The sequence below is a fragment of the Heliangelus exortis genome, chromosome 8, assembly GCF_036169615.1.
Source record: "Heliangelus exortis chromosome 8, bHelExo1.hap1, whole genome shotgun sequence".
NCBI classification, from domain to species: domain Eukaryota; kingdom Metazoa; phylum Chordata; class Aves; order Apodiformes; family Trochilidae; genus Heliangelus; species Heliangelus exortis.
Window position 1 is genome coordinate 7,416,712 of NC_092429.1, and position 20,562 is coordinate 7,437,273.

The 20,562-nt window shown below is 37.3% G+C and overlaps 2 protein-coding genes across 4 annotated transcripts in view; both read left to right on the forward strand.

Moving 5' to 3' along the window:
* BEND5 (BEN domain containing 5) overlaps window positions 1-19,349 on the forward strand; it is a 30,999-nt gene extending 11,650 nt beyond the window's left edge. Inside the window, exons 2-6 of one of the 3 annotated variants that reach the window (XM_071750193.1) lie at window positions 2,202-2,335; window positions 4,003-4,378; window positions 10,515-10,663; window positions 15,120-15,333; window positions 19,151-19,349. In XM_071750193.1, coding sequence (XP_071606294.1) covers window positions 2,202-2,335; window positions 4,003-4,378; window positions 10,515-10,663; window positions 15,120-15,333; window positions 19,151-19,311 — 1,034 coding nt within the window. In that variant the 3' untranslated portion in view covers window positions 19,312-19,349. The remainder of the gene's footprint in view (window positions 1-2,201; window positions 2,336-4,002; window positions 4,379-10,514; window positions 10,664-15,119; window positions 15,334-19,150) is intronic. The other 2 variants (XM_071750194.1, XM_071750195.1) reach the window with 2 other exon arrangements.
* Window positions 1-20,562, forward strand: part of AGBL4 (AGBL carboxypeptidase 4) — an 891,229-nt gene that overhangs the window by 536,568 nt on the left and 334,099 nt on the right. The window lies entirely within an intron of this gene.

Below are 20,562 nucleotides of genomic sequence, written 5' to 3' on the forward strand. Positions count from 1 at the left end.
TATTTTAGTCTTGTTTTATTCACTGGAAATTATTTGCTGACTTCTGCTGTTGTCTGCATGTGCTCTCACTCCTCTGTGACCTCTTTCCATGAGTGTTTCAAAACTTGCTTTTCCCTGGCTATGGGAAAGATACCTCATGTTGGTTTCATGTTTGCATGGGGTTCTGGCTACTGGTAACCTCAGTTATTTGCCAGCAAGACATTTTTTTTAACTACATGAACTAATTGACTAGTGCTCATCTTGTTGTGAGGCCAAAGGTTATTTCAAAAAGTAGAAACTGATCTGTAGTCTTTAAATCTGGGAGTCCATCTGCATGTTCTGTGGAAGACAGTTTGGCAAAGCAGTCTGGAGAAGCAGTATGCATATCCTGGTCTTTGAGAACATATTTTATCAAAGGAGTCCTCAGTCTGTCAGATACCCAAATATGTAGTCACACAAAAAATTGGGTTGTGGGGTTTTTTTCTTATTATTTTATTTATTTTATTTTATTTTCAATGTGGACCTAGAATTCTTAAATTTCTGTCCTTCCAAAAAAGTACCAATACCCTTCAGTCTGTTCTTTAGTCTGTAAATTTATTTTTTTTTAATAAGAGTTCTAATTTTCTTCGTTGCTCTCTGACAGTAGAATTGAGTTTTCTCACTTTTGTGTTGAACCCACGTTTTCCATAGAAATGAAAAGGCAGGAGTTTATTTTTCAAAACTGAAACAGTTGGATTGCCTTTTTGTTTTACTGGGATAAGCATCCACAGTGCTCTGGGGAATGTAGAATGATCTAAAATAAGCCTAGCTGTTTTTTGTTGTTTATCTGTTTCTTTTTGCATCTGTCTTTGTATTTATTGCTACCATCTGCATTTCATTTCAGGTTGTCTAATGTCTTATTCTGCACGTTCTGCTCCTATTCTCTTTACATAGCCCTGGGCTGTAATATCACCATTTGCCTACAAGAGATTGGTTTCTATCTGTAACGAAATGAATTGCATTCATCTGTGTAATTCATTTCTAATGAATGCCTTGCTCCTCATTAAACAGTGATTTACCTTTGTTTCCCTTTTCTACACAATCAACAGTAACCATTTTGAGGTCATGTGGAGAGATGCTAATTGAGAAAGCAAAAGTCAGTGCAAGTAAGCACTCAAAAATATCCTCACTGGCACTTTCAAAAATATTCATAGGACACTTTGTGAAATACAGTTTACAGGTGGATAAGAAGACTCAAATGTTTTCTTATTCATAAGCTTTCAGGGTACCAAAGACACCACTTCAGAGCTTAAATGCATTTCTCCTTGTCAGTGTCTTCAACAGGTAGCCAAGCTTGTGAATCTTTAAAAACCTCTTCTGCTCTGCAAGCATTTTACAGATCACAGGCACATCCAGGGAGACTGTAGTTTTGATTCCTGTCCCCTTTGCACCTTTTCAGGAATGGTAAAATATTTAAAAATTTTTTTTCAGAATACTATTTTTAAATAGTAGTTGTTTCAAACTTGAAAATACTTCAGGTTTTTATGAGATTCAAAGATAAATACAACCATTTAGTGGCCTTGTGTATCTAGAGGGAAAGGATTAGAACCATTAACTAATGAAACAGGAGTTGTGTAGTAATTTTGTTCCAGTTTGGTCTCTTGGCAACTTTTCCATAATGCCCTTTCAACCTGTCCTGCAGCATCCCTTTCCCCAGCCCTGCACTTTGTGAACCAGCAGAATCTGCCATGTGTGCAAATAGATCTGCACTGCTGACAGATGATGGTTAGAGTCTAGGATGAATTACTAAGTATATTTTCATTTTAAACCTAAGCAGAGTTTGAACTGCAGCAACAGATTATGAATATGAAAATACTGTTGGGAAACATAATTTAAAGCAATACAGATGGTTTTTTTTTCAGAAGTTGTTTTATTAACAGCATCTTTAACTCTTATTTTAGAGCTAGTACAGGCTACTCATTGACACTTTTGATAACTCACATGAATTTAGCTTGGCATTTTACAATATTTATTCTTGTGTTTGGCCAGATTGATTCCTTGTTGAAACTCTAAAATTTTCAGCTGGCATCAGTTGAGTTACACCATGGATTAATTTGATTTTAGTATTATGAGGGGATTAAAGCATGGGAGGTTTTTTAACTGGTCTTGCCTAAGTCATGTAGTATTTGAAAGTAAGAACACTGATTAATGTAACAAAATTTTATTTTTAATATACATTTTAGAGGACAAAACTGACCTTGAGAACAGTGTGATGCAGAAGAAAATTAAAATCCCCAAACTCTCTCTCAATCACGTAGAAGAAGCTGGGGAGGTTACAGATTATGGGGAAGAAGATGTGGAGCTTAGACACAGTAAGGTACTGAAGTCTTTTTTTTTTCTTTTTTTTTTTTTTTTCTTTTCTTTTTTTTTTTTTTTTTTCTTTTTTGGAAGTGTTTGGGGCATATACAGATGTCATAGCTTGAGAATTTCAGGCCTGCTTTTGATCCCCTTAAAATCCTGGGTTTGGTGAAGTTGGGTCAAATTGTGTGGGAGGGGTGAGGTACAGGTTTTCAAAATCTGATTTATGTACAATCCAGTATTTTCCCATCTCTACTGTCTGCACGGTTTAATTGCTGTTTGAGGTTTTTGAATGATGCTTTGGCCCAGAATGCTTGAAAAGTCAGCAGTTACATGAATGTTGAGCAGCTGTTCTTGGTGGCATTTGTGATGACCTGCTGCACCCTGCTTGTTTGGAAATGGAAGGGGTGCTCTGAGGCTTCCTGTCTATAACAGAGGGTGAGAAGACAGCTTGACAGGACTGCATCCCTCTGTTAGAACTGCCAGTTTCTCTTTTAGGTCTAGATGCCAGAAACCCACCATGTAAATGTATTTATTTTTTTATATCAAATGATTTCTTTAAAGGTCTGCCAACCTTCAGAATCAAATACTGCTCTGTGGCTTCATGTGTTTTGCAGCTGCAGGAATAATACAGTACATTTCTTTACAGTGGGCCAGCATTTATATTTTATTTGATTTTTTTTATTTGTGTTGTTTCAGAACATGCATGGAGCAGACATAACATCAAATAATGTCATTTTCTGCCACATTACTCAGGGATATTGTGGTATGGGAATTGATAACATCAGCTTGTTGTCTCTAACCTATGAGCTGCATTTGCGTTCCTTGCAGATGCTTGGAAGTTAAAATGTTTTTCCACATTTGGCCAATAAAACTTAGTGACTTTTACTCAGGCTGTCACATTTTAATGCCACTATCTGGGCCCCAGAAAAGAGCTGTGCTTTATTTTTAGGGTCTGTGCAGATGACTGAAGGTAAATTTCCTCTGAGAGTTCAAAGGACATGAAGCCTCTGCACGGCAGTACTGATACAGGAAGAATCATTTGATGAGGGAGATGAGGCTGGATGATACATTCTGTCTCCAACTTCTGTGTTCTCAGTTCTTTTTCAGTGTTTGCTGAGAGTGTTAACTCAGTCACTTGCATCAGGGAATTGGGTGAAGCTGCTAGAGGCATAGTCAGAGAAGGTTTTGTCACCCCAAGTGTGGGAAGGACAAGCCCTCTCTTCACAGAGCAGCTTGGTTTAGTATTTGCTTTGATCTCTGATGTCCCTACAGGTTACAAACGTAGCACATACTTGATTCTTCCTCTTTCTAAAAAATCATTGCTGTTGGAAGTCTAGGGGTAAACTTTAAAGGAGAAGATATCTGGATGCAATTTAAAAAAAAAAAATTATCTTTATTTATGGAATCAAGTGACCTATATGGCAGGTGTTGCAGGAAAGCAGGGAAGGCCTTTAGCTGCCTCAGCTGTTTATAGCTGCATTTAGCTGAACTACACCTGCGTAATAGTTATGATGTATACCCACAAGAATCTCTTACGCAAACATTTTTGCAGGCAGACTTTGTCTTGTTTTTTTTGGAAAACAAGAATACTAGCAGTTACCAAGTCTGTAGAATTTTGATTTTATTGCATCTTGCTGCTCTCCTAATTTATTCTTTTTTTTTTGTTGTTGTTGTAACATGCAGCGACAAGATGGGAGGAAACAAAGTGAAGGTACACACAAAAGCATTGAAGCAGTTGTTGCTCGCCTTGAAAAGCAGAATGGGATGAGTCTCAGTAATACTTCCAGCCCTGAGGAAGCTTTTATGGAGGCTTCAGAAGGCATGAACAACATGGACGATGCTGTAGTTCCTCGGATTCTCTATGAAGAATTGTTGAGGAGTTACCAACAGCAACAAGAAGAAATGAGACACATCCAACAGGAGCTTGAGAGGACGCGGAGACAGCTTGTGCAACAAGCAAAGAAGCTCAAGGAGTATGGGGCACTCGTGTCAGAAATGAAAGAGCTCAGAGACTTGAACAGGAGACTCCAGGATGTACTGCTTCTAAGACTAGGTAGTGGTAAGTGCTGGACTTAAAGGGGCCAAGTTTTAATGAATTTTGCAGGTGTGATCAATAGTAATGGAGATGTATTTGAAGAATAGCAGTGGTTGTTAAAACTGGACATTGAATGTTAAAAGGGTTTTCTGCTATGGATGTACAATATGTGTTGAATTTGTATGCTATGTACGTCTGGGGTTTTCTTTAATGGTAGTAGAGGTCTTTGTGCTGGTATGGTTGAATCAGAGTTCCATTTTAAGTAGCTGTATTTTAAGAAGTCTCTGGCCTTCCAGTATATGCTGAAAAAGATAATAAAGCGTCATCTGCAAAATATACTACTAGTATGTTTCAGTTAAAAAAGGGAAAAAAAAATTAAAAAAAGAAAGAAAAGGCAGTGGAATGAATATTTGGGCTAAAACTATTTTATTCTACTCAGTTAGGGATTTTGTTTACTGTTATGTAAGTGATTGTGTTACCTTCCGTTTTCTGCCCCCTCTTCCCATTAGTTGCTCGTCAGAATGTGATATATTCCTGAACCTCTTAGCAGTGGCTTTAAGCAGCCATGCTATTTGAAAAATAATGAATTGTTAAAGAATAATTTTTAAAACCTCTTATATTAGTGTCCCGTTTCTCAGTACATGTTACAAAATGCAGGTTTATGTAATTTGGATTTAAATTTTAAGTATCGCAAGTCAATTGCTCATTTGTTTTGGTTTATAACAATTATTTAACCATTATGTTGGAATAAATGGGAAAAAAGATCAAATAAAAAGTTCATCCTTTTCATTGAAGACGGTACCCTTGGACTACCTTCAGATATTTTACTAATTTATATTTATTTGCTATTAGAATGTGGTACTGCTGTGTTGAAGATTTGCTCGGTGACTGAAACTTGATTACAATTTATGCATCCAAACTTAGCATGCTATTTCTTATGACTGCCTTTTGTGTATCTGGAAACTTAATTTTTGCATGTAAATTGGGGATTGGCTCTTCTACTTGACTTGAACGAGTGCATGCAATTTGCATGTGGGTCTGAGTTACATTCACATCCAAATCCAAACCTGGGAGAGCATGTGCCTGTGCTGTAGCATGTGTTACAGTGTGCCCACAAGTTTGGAGCCAGGTTCTCAAAGTAGCATCTGACAATTTAAACTGGGTGTTTGATTGTGAATGCTCATCATTGTTACACTGTCCATAATTAAAATGTCATTACTTATTATAAACATTCCAGTTAACTTTTTAAATAAAACGAAAGAGGCAAGGTTTCCACAGTCTGAAAAACACGATGTGGTTGGCAGTAGATTCCACTGAGCTTTCTAAACTTTTCCTTGGATGGAAAGATGTTTCTTCATCTGCAAGTAGTTAGCTGGAATTTATGTGAATGGAGCACCAGCCAGATGTTAGTAGGCAATGGGGCTGAACAGTGTAAAATACCAATTTAGTTGGTAGACTTGACAGCAATGAAATGAAGACAGCTTCTGAATTCTGTCTCGTTTCTTTCACCTTAAGAAAGAAGGGATGCATTTTTTACTTGAGCTGAATCAAGAGAGCTAAGAAGAAAAAAGAATTAAAAAAACAAAAAACATACAACACAACCTCTTGAAAAAATGCTGAATCTTCTCTAAATACTTGGCTTGAATTTCCATTGTATCTGTTTGGGACCTCCTTTACAACCAAAAATAAATCTCGATTACATTGAAGACAAGTTATTTTAATTTAATCACATACCCAGACAAATATGATTTAAAGCTAACTTCAACTAAAATCCCTTGTTGTCATTTCTGTATGGAACTTTTCATGGATGACAAAGGTAGAATTTGGCCCTATGGGCTGTCCCTGTTACAGGGTGTGTGTTTCCTAAGATTCAGTGCATTAACCACTGATAACTCTGTGGCTTTTTCTTGAAGCCTCCCTCAGTGTATAGAAACAACCAGGTTCTAGAAAGACCAATACAAAGTTTATGAATGATGGGAGACTTCTTAAGCAAATCATAAATGAGAGAGTGTGATGACAGTATGAAAAAGTGGTACTTTTAATCAAGAAACAGATACGTAAAAACATCTTTAGCCTTTGGTACTTCTCCAGCTTACAAATGAGGTATGTTTAGGTATGTGAATAATCTCTGAAAATGGCTCAGAAAATAGATGACATCCTGCATTTGTCTACAGTTGCTGCAGTGATTTCTTAAACCTAGAGTTTCAAATTACCATGTAATTTACCTTAAGCTGCACTTCCAGCAGGCTGGACTTAATGCAAACTAATTGCATTTCTCTTTTACCTTAGAGACTTCTGATTTCTTTGCATGAGATGACAGCTGGTTTGTGCTGATGAATTGCAGCTGTGGGAAACGTGTGCCTGTTGCCATTTTAAACTTGCAGATCAAACATAGAACAGCCTCTTGAGCTAAGATCCCGTCAAGTGTTCAGTCTTCTAATTTCTCATCAATATGTTGATTTTCCTGAGCAGCTAGAAGTCAATGTATTCTACCTAAGACCTGAGACATCATCTCTGCTGCTAAACTTGAGCCACTCTTGTGGGAAGAGCCAAGTTCTTAATCTTTCATGTGATGGCACTGATTTGCTCTTTGTTTTCAAAGAGCCTTGAAAGCAGATATAGCAAATGGCAACAGTGTAAGCAGCACTGACCCATGGGGATATATTGAAGATTCTTTGTGATTTTTGATATGATGTTGCTCAGCTTCCTAGAGAAGGCAGATCTTTGCACAGGGCTCTAGGGACCAAAGCACTTGGGCAATATGATGGCTGCTGTGACAGATTTTACAGAATCCCTCACCTGAGCACCCAGAAGAATGTGTGCAGGCAAAGCCTCTTTTCCCTCACTTGCTTTGGGATCAGGAAGCTCTTTCATTGTAGGCCTTTGGAGTTTGTTCTGTTACACCTGAAAGCATGCCTTGCTTTTATGAGTAGAGAGTAAGTTGATTTAGACAATTAAATACTGATGCTTCCCAGTAGGTCTAACTTCAAATAGTCCCTGGATTGGAAAAGATAAGAATTCTTAACTTCTTAAATAGTTGTTTCCAGGGTAAGATCTGTGCAGTTTGCTGTGGTTGCACAGAAATTGTGAAGTTGTACCAGGGGTAATGTTTGGATGGTGTTTGCTCCCTGATAAATACTGCATTTGCATATTGTATTGCCAGGAATTAGTGTTACTCTAAAGTTAGGGAGTATGTTCACTTTCATTCATTCACGTTCATTCATCAACAGACACAGAGCCCCCAAAGTGATTATTATTAATCCCAATTTAATTTCAGTGATCCAGTTTACAGTGTCTTGAGACTGACACTAGGATAGGGAGAATGAAATGGTATTTATGTCTTACTACGTGTAAGGAATTATTGTTATTCAGCACTTCTAGATTGGTTTGGCCTTTTGATGTTTTGTCCAAGGTGTCTATCAAGTATGAGTACAGGAATTACCATATATTTAACACTACCACTTTTCAGACTCCTGTTGTTCTCATTCAAATTCTGGTAGGCCAAGTGGAAAAACAGCTTGCTGCTTACAAATGTATATGACCACTTTATTAGTTAGTTTGTTTTGGCTTATTTACTAATTCTTTGAGTAGCATACAATCTAGGATGCATTTCTGGGGAAAAGAGGTGATGAAGGCAAGCCTTACATATTTTCATTTTACATTCAAAGTGTCAAAAAATGCCATTTGTTGCCTTTTTGCATTCTGAAGAATTGTCTTTTTTATTATTATTTTTAGTTATTTTTATTACATAAGTTGTATAATTTTTAAGCCTTTAGATAGTGGCATGTATTTTGTATGTCCCATTCATCATCTGAAAGCTGCAGTGCATGAGAGCTACTGGAAGAGGAAGGAGTGTGTGGTGTGTGGTGATGGGCACACAGCTCCCATTAGCAGGAAGGCAACGTGCAGGTTCCATGTCTTATTTACAGTGTGCCAGGTTGAAAATGTGGGTTTTAGTAGCTGGTGAAAGTAGGTGTGAAAACTACCTAGTTAGAAGAAGCTTTCAGTTTGGGAAGAAAAAAAGTTAGTAGAATATAGAAGAGATTTTTCAGGTTTCCTCTTGGTGACTCCTAAGCAAGTGGTAAAGTGTGAATTTCAGTAGAGGTTTTTTCTGACCTACTAGAGCTATGACTATTTTGGGTTTTAATCAGCTGTTTTTCTTGAGGGAATCTGGAAACCAGATCTCAGCTGTGTCAATATATTACTGTAAAAAAACAGTAAAAGTCTTCTAAAGAGCAACTAGTAAAAATGTTCCATGTGAAATTATTGTTTCCTTCTAGGAAGAAGGTTGTTGTAGTTAGGTGTCTTCCTCAAAGTGACTTTCAAAGAATAAGAAAACTCAGTGTAGCACTTAGGTGAAGAATGTGTTCTTAAAGTAACAGCTCACACTGACAATTATGTCCCTGCAGCTGCCTGTTTAGATGCACCCCCTCTAAAATGCCTGCAGGCTTTGGATAGCTTAATCAGTCCAGGTTTTTCTCCCAGTCTGATTCAGTTCAGCAATCCCAAGTTTAGAAAGTTGAGTTTGTCTTGGCTGTCCCATTGTATGTGCATGATTGCAGAGGTGCTTATTAAGATGACTATGAAATTTTAATGCAAATGGTATGGATTTTTTTATTCTGATTTCTCTCTTTGTGCCATGCTTGCATTGCATATGGCTCCAAAGACACTCTGCCCATGACACTGCATTGTAGGGTTGTCTGAGTTGCTAAGACAAGTTTTAGTTTTTGCTCAGTGTCAAGAGGCATTTAGCTGAGAATGTTTAGCCAGCTACTGTATAGGTGCAGAGGAAGCTATGGGAGGGATGTCAAATTCTGACAATGAAGGAAATGCTGATACTGCTGTACAATAATCTCTAAGTCACAAAGCAGGAGGAATGAATACTTGACCTCTTTCAGGTACAAAAAATATTTTTAAGTGACATGACTGAAGATGTAAGCTCTGGTGCCAGCCTGACTTGCAGAGTTAGATCAATTCAGGGCTTGTTCTATGTGCATAAATCTCAAGGAGGGTTGCTAAGCCCTGATGGTGACCTGATTATTGAATTGTCATTTGCTGAAGATGTCAAGGTTGGGCTGCCTGGTGCTCTGCAGTGCTCTTAGCTCCAACCTGGTACAATAGAGTCCTTATGAGTGGGTGAGTTTGTCTCTACAGTTCTTGGAAGTGGCTGATTACTGTGGTGTCCAGGGGCTAAGTTGGTGACTTGGCAGTGTTATGGAACCACCATCCCTGCGTGGAACTTCAGTGACTGCTGGAGCTTCTAATGACCCTAGAGGCAGACATCAAGAGGCAATGATAGGATTTGGGGCCATTGCCTGTTCCTAGGCTTCTGGTGTGACAGCTGCAATGAATGGAATAATGAAATCCAGTTCATGAATTATTTTATTTTCTTCTTTTGCCTTTTTAGGAGCACTCTAAATTTGAGCTGGAAAAGAAAAGTTGATGACTGACAAAATAATCATTCTCCTTTGAAGCCTTAAACATATGCTTACTAGTATTCTGTTGTTTAATCTGTGCTTAATTTGTGTTGATCACATTAAAAATAAAAATCAGTGTGTTGGATGGATTGGACAATCAAAATTCTAGTTTATGTGTTTTTTCTTAACCTTGGATGCTCTTTCTGTGCATGATACTTTATCATAAGTAGCCTAAGCCTGTTTCCTTTGTAGCATTTGATTCTCACTATTTTTAATATATCTCTGTTTTATCTAAAGAGATTTAAAATTTCTCTAAAGTTTGTAATTCTATATCGATAATTCATAGAGTTATCACAGTAAATTATGCCAGTTTCTGTGCAACTATATAGTAATTCTTACATGAAGAATTACTATTGTTGCTTTTGGTTTGTATTTTCAGTGTCATTTTAACACCATATCCGTAGTGTGCATTCAAGTGATCTTACCCATACCTGTAATTGTCCATATGCTTTAAGAATAAAGTTAAACATTTAAATTAAGGTTAAACATTTTAATGCTTGCAAAGCAGAGTTACTTATCCTGCTTTTATTTATTGACATTCAGAAGTAGGATTTTGATTTAGACTCTTTCTGACTTTAAAATGAACATGACTAATATGTTATTTTATGCTAACCATGGGTGATGAAGTGATTGATTTCATGTTCTGTGGGATAGCAGACAGCTCTCTTTTCTTAACTGTCTAGGACCTGCAATTGAGCTTGAAAAAGTAAAACCAGAATCAATTGAGCCTGAACCTGAGGTACAGAAGACCTTCAGTGAGGAAGCAAATACATCAACGTACTATCCTGCCCCTGTTCCAGTAATGGACAAGTATATTCTCGAGAATGGAAAGGTATTTTAAATTAAATATAGCATGAATAGTTTTTTAATGTCCATCAGGTGGTTTTCGTGTGAAATTTTCGTGGTATTGGGGATTTTGCGTGGTAGCAGCTTATACAGACTTCCTCAGTTTTCATGAGGGTGTGCTGAGGAATATTATGAAATTGCAAAAATATTAACAGCATAGAAAATTACCCTCGGTGATGAGAGCATTGAATGCTGTGCAATGCCAGAAATATAATTACTAAAAATGCTTGAACAAGCATATTGTCATAGTCTTAAATTGGTGGCATTCATAAATCCACCAAATAATAGACAAAAGGCAGAAGCCTACATTACAAAGCTACATTAGTCTATTTAACAGAAATACCTCTTCATAAAAGGTCTTCAGTGTTTTTAATGTGCTGTAGCCATATTACAGAGAAGCCTTCATCTTTTGGTTGGAGTCCAATAAATAATTTTGAACCCTGGGATGAAAATGGGTTCCCTTGAATCTGGTCGGAGCATTGCCACTGAATTGAGCTGATGTAGTGCTGCTTTACAGATAATTTTATAAAGCTGGCAAAATACCATCTAGCTACAGCTTTCCAGAACCTGACTGGTATTTTTTCAGACTTAGACACATTTAACACATTGTCTGCTCATGCACTGAGGCCTGCTTTTATAGCTGTTGCCATTATCACTAAATTAATGTTATCTTTCTTTTACAAAACTATAAGTCCTTCAGAATTGCCTGTGCAGATCCTCTTTCTGTGTGTGTATTCAGTACTGTAATCTGAGAGCCTTTTAGGAGGAAATGTCCATTTCAGCTTTGGCATACAGTGAAATAGTCTGAAGTGTTCCCTTTTCAGATTTGTGTTACAAAATTGACAGCCTAAATGTCTGTCGTTCTTGAAGATAAATTTGACTTAATTCTTGAGGACAAAATGCATGTGAAAAATAGTATAATCTTGGCCATTTGACAGGTATTTGGTTCAGATAGCTTTGTTGACTGATACATTTAGCACACACAATTTGTCTGTGTATTTGTGCAATGCAAACTTAACATATATTCCTGTGAGAGTTTGGTTTACCTCCTTTTTTTTCTGCTTAAGGTCTGTGGGATAGGGCATGTTCTTTAGTATTTATATGCATCTTTTCCTGCACCTTAATTTCATCTGCCAGTTTCTCACCACTTCTGCCACTGAAGTTTTCTCAGTCTTTACACTGAGAATGTTAATATCTCATTAACTTTCTTGTAATTTTGGTCTTTCTTGAACTGCTTATTTACTGGAGCTTCAGCCAGGTCAGATACCAAAAATGTGAGCTAACAATGTGTTTAGAGTGTTGGAAAATGTTGGGGTTTTTTTTTGAGTTTTCCTTATTTGTGCCTTTTTTTCATTGCTCTTTTGTTGACATGCACCACCAGAATAGTTGAAATAGTTTTGTAGGAATCTTCTCCTTTGTGGCATCAGATTTGATCTTAGTAGGATTCTTTCAAAGCATACAAATCTCTTCCCTCCAGAGGGAGAATAGAGCTACCGAAAAAAGAACCTATGGAATTCATCTAAAGAAGAAAAAGAAGGAAAAAAAAAAAAAAAGTTCAACTTCTGAGAGACATTTAAAATATATTGCACGTTAGCACAGTTACAGTGGTGAGCACTGCTTTGACTTTGCTGTTGTTTCTCTTGCATTGTGCTTGAAGTTTGATCCTGCAGTTGCTGAAATTGGGGGTCAAGTTCCCAGTGGTTTCATCAGGCCAGGGGTCTCTCATCATCTGCCCATGGGCAGCTCTTCCACCAAGAAAGAAAATAGCTTCTGAATCTGGAGTACCCTGAGCTTCCTGTAACTTTGGGAGTAATAGGAAACAGCATCAAGCCTGTTTTACAGAGAGGTAAACTGAGACATGGGCAGATTAAATTTCTTGCCCTAATAGTGCTAGAAATAGAAAGAGACAGAAGATTTCTGTCTCTGTGGTTGCCTCTCACATATTTGCTGTTAACTTTGGTGGGTCATGCCAGTGATAATTTTTTTTAATAAATGGTACATCTTCGGAGATGATCTGTCTGAATTGATTTTAAAATATTGATTAATTGATATTAAAATATTGTTTTTAATATAAATATTAAAACATTTGCTGTAACTTGTTATTTTCTTTTAAATTACTTAAAAGTAGTGAATAATGTAGTAGTTTAAGAGACTAAACGATCTTTAGCAAAGACAAACCCCAGTTTTGGCAGAGGGGAATGAATCAGTTTTTTGATCAAATACAGCAGCCTACAAGTAATTTAATACAGACATCCAAAATCTGGCATGTCACAATATTCTTTATCTTAAATATTTTTTTATTTTACAGATACCTTTTCCAAGATCAAGACAGATATAACTGTAACATGATTGCTTTCTGAGCACAGACTCAAGTTGTGTTACAAAATATGCAGAGAGCACCAAGTTTGAATTTTTTAAAACACTTATGAAGTGCATTGAGAACAGAGAAGGAAAAAAAGGGGTGTTCCTGTTGTGCTTATTACTAGTTCCGTTTCTGTCCATTTCAAAATTTAAATACCATGTTGATTTCTGAAGAGGTTCTTAAAATCTCCTTACTGTAGAATATTCTGTAGGAGGGGTAGCTTGCTTTATGGTTTTTTACTTTGAGGAAGTTGGCCTTTTCATTTGTTTTTAATAAGGAAGGGTTAGCCAAACCACTCATATTTTCCTATTTAAGTTTTTAACCAACTACTTGCTTTTTTGAAGGATGCTGTAGTAAAAGAAAAAAAAATGTATTTGGCTTATAGCCCTCATTAATAATTAAAGCCAGTTTCCAGTTAAAGGAAAAATGGTATTTGGTTGAATACAGGCTGTAAAATTATGGAAGTATAAAATTTTACAGTAGCTTTTTCCAATTTTCTTTCCATTTAATGAGACTTATGTGATACTGTTCAGATCTGTATGGGTAGTGGGCACAGTTTATGTAATGCCATGTGAAAGAAATAAAAACACAGCAACCTAAGAGCAAAACAGTTAAGGCAAACAGTCTCTTAATATATTTGCCATAGGATTTTATTCACCGTATTTTTTTTTTAATCGTGAGGAGGCAGTAAGTTTTTATTGAAGTGCTAGAGATAGAACTTCTATTTGATCAGACTTTATGAAACCTTAATTTTTTATATTGATGGGTATTTTTTCTATCTTGTACTTTTCCAGAATTATCCTAGAGTAAGTTCTATTTCCTTTGTTTCCAATGAACTCTTACCAGAAAGGAAACTAGCTAGGTCACATATGTTAACTTCTCAGGGCTGATGACCCAGTGTTGGTCCAACCAGATGGTTTGCTCACCCTGTGAGTACAGCTTTCTGTCTGTGCAGAGGCAGTTCAGGTGTCTGCCCTGTACCCCAGGGGTTAGGAGCATAGACATAGACATAGACCAAGGATTCTCTGTGGTTCTGCACAAGGCCAGGGTTTGCATCCAGTTGTGCTCATGTCAGACCCGTGCTGGTTACTGAGGGAGTTATTTTCCTTGCTGTGGCTTGATGATGTCCTAGTTTTCAGGGCTGTCAGCTCAACCATACATAGCACCAGCCTGAGGACAGTACTCACATTCTTGACCTGCATTCATCTGAAGTCTGCAGCACTGGGAAGCTCAGGGTAGAGGTACTGTTTAGCTCCATGGGAGTCTAACAACATAGCTGATGCTGAGTAAGACTACTAAGCACAGCTACCCTTCCTTTTGGAGACTCCACAATGGCTTCACACTGTATTTCCCTATATTATCCTGCTTTACTAGTTCAGTGAAGTATCTCTGCTCCCTGTTGTCTTCTTAATGGAAACATCATCTTTATGATGTTGTGGCAAAGGGTCATTGCCTCACCTGGAGAGATCCGTTGTGCATGCTGAGCAAACTTTATGGTAGTATTTGGAAGTTTACAAAAATTCCATACTCTTGAGTTATACTGAAATTTTATCTCTCAAATTCCCTCCTCCTCTTTTAGTTACTTTAAACTATCAGGCTGAATTTTGCCAACAGGTACAGGGTACAGTTTAGGAAGCTTTTCCCTCTGAAATAGTGTTTTGATCAAGTCTGTTTCATCCAAAGGAAAGCTTTCACTCTGGAGGCAATGTTTCATCTTAGTCCTGAACTAGGCTGGTGCAATTGCTTGGTTTATATGCTGTGCATACCTTTATAATACTGGATGTGTTCACTGTTTCCCTCTTCTATCTCTGTTCCTGACCATAGTCTTTCAGGTGGTAGGCAATGTGGGAGCAAAAATGTAGAGAGTAAGAACTGAGAACAAAAAGGAAGAGGTTCTATGTACCAGGTTGACTTGAACTCCCTGACCCACAGAGTTGGAGAAGGTTCAGAATTAGGCAACATGGATTTGTTCAGCCCTAATTACTGTTATTATAGTACCTAATATTAATGTTCCTACAGCACTTGGATACTGTTGTGTGCTACATACCATAGATAAGTTGTTATTATTACTACCTTCTAGGTCCATCTTGGCAGTGGAATTTGGGTAGATGAGGAGAAATGGCACCAGCTGCAAGTTACACAAGGAGATTCAAAGTATACAAAAAATCTAGCGGTTATGATTTGGGGAACAGATGTTCTCAAGAACAGAAGTGTCACAGGAGTTGCAACCAAAAAAAAGAAAGATGCCGTTCCCAAGCCACCTCTCTCACCTCACAAATTAAGCATTGTCAGAGGTAGGTTATTTGAAAACTTTTGCTTCCTGCTTTGGAGTTTAACTATTAATCATCGAGTTGAAAGATGCTTCTTTTCAGCTCAGATAAAATTAACTGATTAAAAACTGTAATTCAGATTGCTATTGCATTGTGAAGTGCATACGTACTCAGGAAAAGTAAAACACATTGCAATAGCTGTGCACAGTGCAGGCCTTCACAGCTGAAGAGTTGTACTTCAGTGAGGTTCAAGAAGATGATCACTTTGAGCCACTTGCAGGACAGGAATCTGAGCCTGGAGAACAGCACATTGTTCTGGAATTCATTTATAACATAGTGATTTTTTTTTAAATGCATATATTCCTTTTAACAAGCCTGAGAGTAGCTTTATCACATTCTTTCATCCAGAATGTAACCAGCTCTGGCATGAGGAACAGAAACAATTATAGTTGTAACTATAAAAATATGCAGACCTTCAAAGCAAGAAAGAATAGTGTTACCCTTCTAAGTGGAGGAAATGGAAGTAGTAAAAAATTAATTGTTGCACTTGAATTGGAATTTGAACAGGAAGAGTAAATCACTGACCTATGTGGCAGGAAAAATTGCAACGAGACTTTCAGTAACTGCAAGCCTGAGTCCATGTTTGTAGTACTTTGAGAGAGATAAGGCCTTCTCCTTTATTTGAAATGAATAGTGAATTTTCAGTCCCTTTGTATCATCGTGCTTGTGGTTTACATTCATTTCTGTCTCTCTTGGTATTTCAGGCTTCTTTTTAAGTCAGAACTGAGTTGGTTCCTCATGGAGTACATACTGAAATTGGATTTTTAGGTTTTGTGTCTATACTAAATTGCAGTAGGACTGAAAGAATTCTCCCTGTTTGAGCTTCATTGTTCTGTGTTTCCTGTTTGTAGTTGCTATGTGCTCTTACCTATGAACCCTTTAAGAGCTGTTGTAATTTGCCTTGCGAGTACCATGTTTGGGAAATGAGAAATATGATTCCTGTTTGAGCGTGTGTCTGTGTTCCTGTTGCGCGGGGAAAAGTTGGAAACTGATCTTCACACTGTCATCTTTCTTAGGTAGAGAGAACGAGTCAAAGGTGTCCTTTTTTTTCCCCTGATCTGCTCTAAAAATATGAATTTTCTAGTTCTGGCTAGGACCTTTTGGTGCAGTTGTAACATGAGCAGCAACGTACTGGCCACGTAAGGAACCCATTCTATGGCTGTGGCTACACTTGTCAGCTCCTAATAGGAAGCAGAACTGGTTGCTCAGACGTGCACTTACAAACACATAGTAAGAAGGGGTTGTTTTTCACTAGCCCTTTATTACAAAGAGCTTTCTAGTTTCCTTGCTGGAGGCTGTTGCTCCTCAGCACTGCCAGCAAGGTTGCTTATGTGGGAATTTCCTCTCATACTTCAGTCTTGTACTTCAGTGAGCCATTAGATTCTAGCTTTCTTCTAACTCCCCTTGTTCTGACTACTGTGAGTTTGGGAGTATGCCCCAACAGGTACATGGTCAGAGGCAGATGGGGCCCTTTCCTTTCTTCTCTTCTATACCTCTACACTTAGTAGTAATTCTGTGTTTTCTGTCATACTTTGGCTTCCAGCCTCAACCTTCATTTGAATTTTACTTTTCCACACCCTGGTTTTCTGTGTCCCTCTTTCCACTGTTTATTTCACCTTGTCTTTGACTGCCTTTTTGTTAGACTCAGACTATACTTTTCTCCTCCTGAACCATTTAAACTGCATGGCTGATGTTTCAGGTGACAGCAGGCAGACTTCCTTTATCAGGGGGTACCGAGTAGCACATAACCATGATTTTCCACATTGTTGTGTGCTTTGCATTTGTTTCAGTGTTAGCAGGTCTTGCCCCATCATGCCAGCAGTGTTTCCTGGAGAGCTGGAAGTTATCAAAGAAGAAGTTATTATGTTATAGAGAGATGGAGACTAAAACAAAACAAATGAGTAGCAAGTGGACAAATGATGAAATGTGAGAAAGTTAGAGTTTACATGGCCAATGACTTGGATCAGTCATCACAAATAGAAATCAAGGTCTTTGTTAGCCTTTTAGGTCTACTTGAATGTCAGAAATACAAAGGGATATCTGTATGCTCCTCTAAAGCCAAAAGACAAGGAAGCAGCAGAACCCCCAAATACTTTTTGGAGCCCCTAAGCCAGCATCTTTGCATGACTCCTAAACTACTGTTTCTGCAGCCCCTCATAGAAATGTAAGAGGAAAAGCTGTGATGATCATGGATCCATCTGGGTCATGCTGACTTGAAGCATCACAGCTGATGAAAGGAGTTCTCTCAAAGGGATTCTTTGCTTGTCATTGTGGCTAAGCTAATAACATAGCCTGTATTTTTACTCAAAGTTCACCTTACTAGGTGTATCTGCCACAACCTGGGAGTATTCCTGAGACTGTTGTAGTACAAGGTTATGTCCTACAAACATGCTGTGTTTCTTCAGACTCTTAGTGACACACCTTTTCTTAAGTTTTGGATTTCAGATCTTAGTTTACTGATGACCAGCCTTTCAGCTGCAGGGCTGCATGCTGATTAATTTTACTTATTTTACATTCAGCAAATCTTAAAACATAAAATTCATATTGTTTTAGTTGTTCTCATTGTTCTGTGGACACAGACTAACATCTACAATAGATTTTTGAATGGCAACATGAGCTCTTAATGTGTCTGATATCTCTAGCTTCTTAAAAATCCCTACTGTGTAGTGTGTGATAAAGAAATTATAAAAAGTGTGATGCATGAGCACTGTTATAAACCTTGTTAATGCAAAATAACCTTTTATGAAACTTCTGAGAGGTTTCAAAATGAACCAAAAAGCGTGCAGAGTACTTAATTTTCATAACTTTTGAATATGACGCATTAAAAATGTTATAAACCATGTTAATTAAGCAATAATCTCTATGGCTTTTTTTATATGAAGCAATAAACGGCTACTGGAATAGATTACTAGGCAAAGCAGAAGAGAGTTTGTTTGATCAATCCAGAAAGCCTACACAACAAAATACATTGTACTGCTTATGGAAACTGCAAAACAAGCCTGCCTGTCGCTAAGAAGTTGGGTGTGTTGCACCACCTCTGATTTCAATAACCTCTACCAGTTTCTGGCACCCAGCTACTGACTCCATGGAGCAGAATTATCTCAACTTTCATTGCCCTTATTGCTTTTGCAGTTTTTACTGTTGCTTGCTTTTTGTGTTCCACTTAAGTTCACAAAGTGCATTGTGCAGACGTGCAAGAAGGTGGCTTTTGCCCTGAATAATCTATTAACAAAAGCCATATACACCCAGGGACAGGGTGTCCAAAAAAGATGCAGACATTAATGTATGCTGTACAGATTTAAATAATAAATTGCTTAATGTCTTCTACTGGTTAATGCTTCTCTTCCTAATTGTTATCACTTAATGCCTTGAAGATTTTTTGGTAGGAGTGACTCACAGGGAACTGTAGATAACAACAGTTCTAGTGAGACGATGCACATCGGATAAGATTCTAAATCTGCTGCTGTGGAGATATGGACAAATGCAAGAGTTAGGCAGGCAAGTGACTCTGCAAAAGGTTGGATTTAGCTTTGTTTCTATATAGAAAGTTTATAAATGTAGTCACAGCATCACTGGAAAAATGGTCGTGCCAAAGATTGAAGCCTGGTGCGAAAATCTTCTTTAACAAGATAGCCACTGAATCAAGGAAAGTTCTGTTGTCTTGCAACAATTTATACACAGTGTTTCCATAGTGCTGATTCTTAAGTAGTTAGCCCAACACAGGGCTATACTATTTTCTAAAAATATCCTAATGGCTCTTTCCTTTTTTTTTTCTCCCCAGAATGTTTGTATGATAGAATAGCACAAGAAACTGTGGATGAAACTGAAATTGCACAGAGACTCTCCAAAGTCAACAAGTACATCTGTGAAAAAATCATGGATATCAATAAATCGTGTAAAAATGAAGAAAGGAGGGAAAGTGCAAAGTACAATTTGCAATAAATTTTGGATTTTTAATAAAGTCTTAGTGTTTTCCTTAAGTGTTGGTTTTTGATTTGTGTGGCAGTTTTGCTGATGGGAGAAGCTGACTCGAAGCGTTGCTCTACATAACTGAGTCGTTTTTTTGAGCGGTTCTGTCAAAAGCCTTTCTGTGGTGTAACCTGCTTTTAAATAATGTAAGATATATTGTAAGTTCACTGACAATGAAACAGTGCATTTTTAAAGGTTTTTCTCCTATGAGTTGCAGTATTTTACCTGCAGTTCTCTCTATAGGTTGTAATTCTGCAAATACCAACCCCTTTTGCCTCCATTTTGTTTTCCTGGAGTTAGTGGAACCTGGGCTGCAGTAAACTACTGCTTAGATGGAAGAACTGTACAAAATCCACTTTGCTATTGAAAAGGTTTTATTGTATTTTACAAAGTGTTTTTCTGAACTTTGAAATTTTAATCGTTTGTTTTTATAAATCTTTGTTTTGATCTCTAACAATATATTTGGTCAAAAACACACAAAGAATGCTTCTCTTTCACTTATTATCTTGTAGTGAGATCACCATTGCTGTCATAAAAAATACCAAACAATCAGTAACTCAAAGCTGTAAGTTAGAAAAATCATGATAATTTAAAAAAAAAAAAAAATCATAGTCTGAAAGAAGGACTTCTTTTTCAGGGACCAGGGCACTTTTCAGGTTGTGATTGAAACCTCTTCAGTATGTCCATATTACTGTTCTTGAAACACTGTATTTTTAGTGTATTTGTACTTTCAGTCAATTTAAAGATTTCCACACTATGGTAAGATTACGTGTAATAGAAAATTTAGTACCATTTCCTCTGAGTCCATCATTTAGCAATGGAAACTTTTAGCACATATTTAAATAAAAAATAAACCAGTTTTCTATATTGAAGTTAGATTTGGGTTGCAAAGTTACAAGGAATGCTTTGTGGGTCTGAATTATATGTGATTGTCTGTAAGTAAAAGAAAATAGCCTTAATTCTTTTCTTGAAGGATTTTGGATATGAGGCTTGTTGAGATAATTTAGGGCCTGGACTGAGAATTTTTGTGGATTATGTTTGTGATCTTAGTTAACCATCCATTTATTTAGGCACACAGCTATGGCTATTTACCTTTCAGGCTGCCAGTTCCTAAGTATCAGTATTTATTTTCTGCCACTGAAGTTCAGCTTTCTGTAGTTTTGAGATACTTACCATTTCTTATCATCTTGTAGCATCACTTGTAGCACTTGTAAACCCTAACAT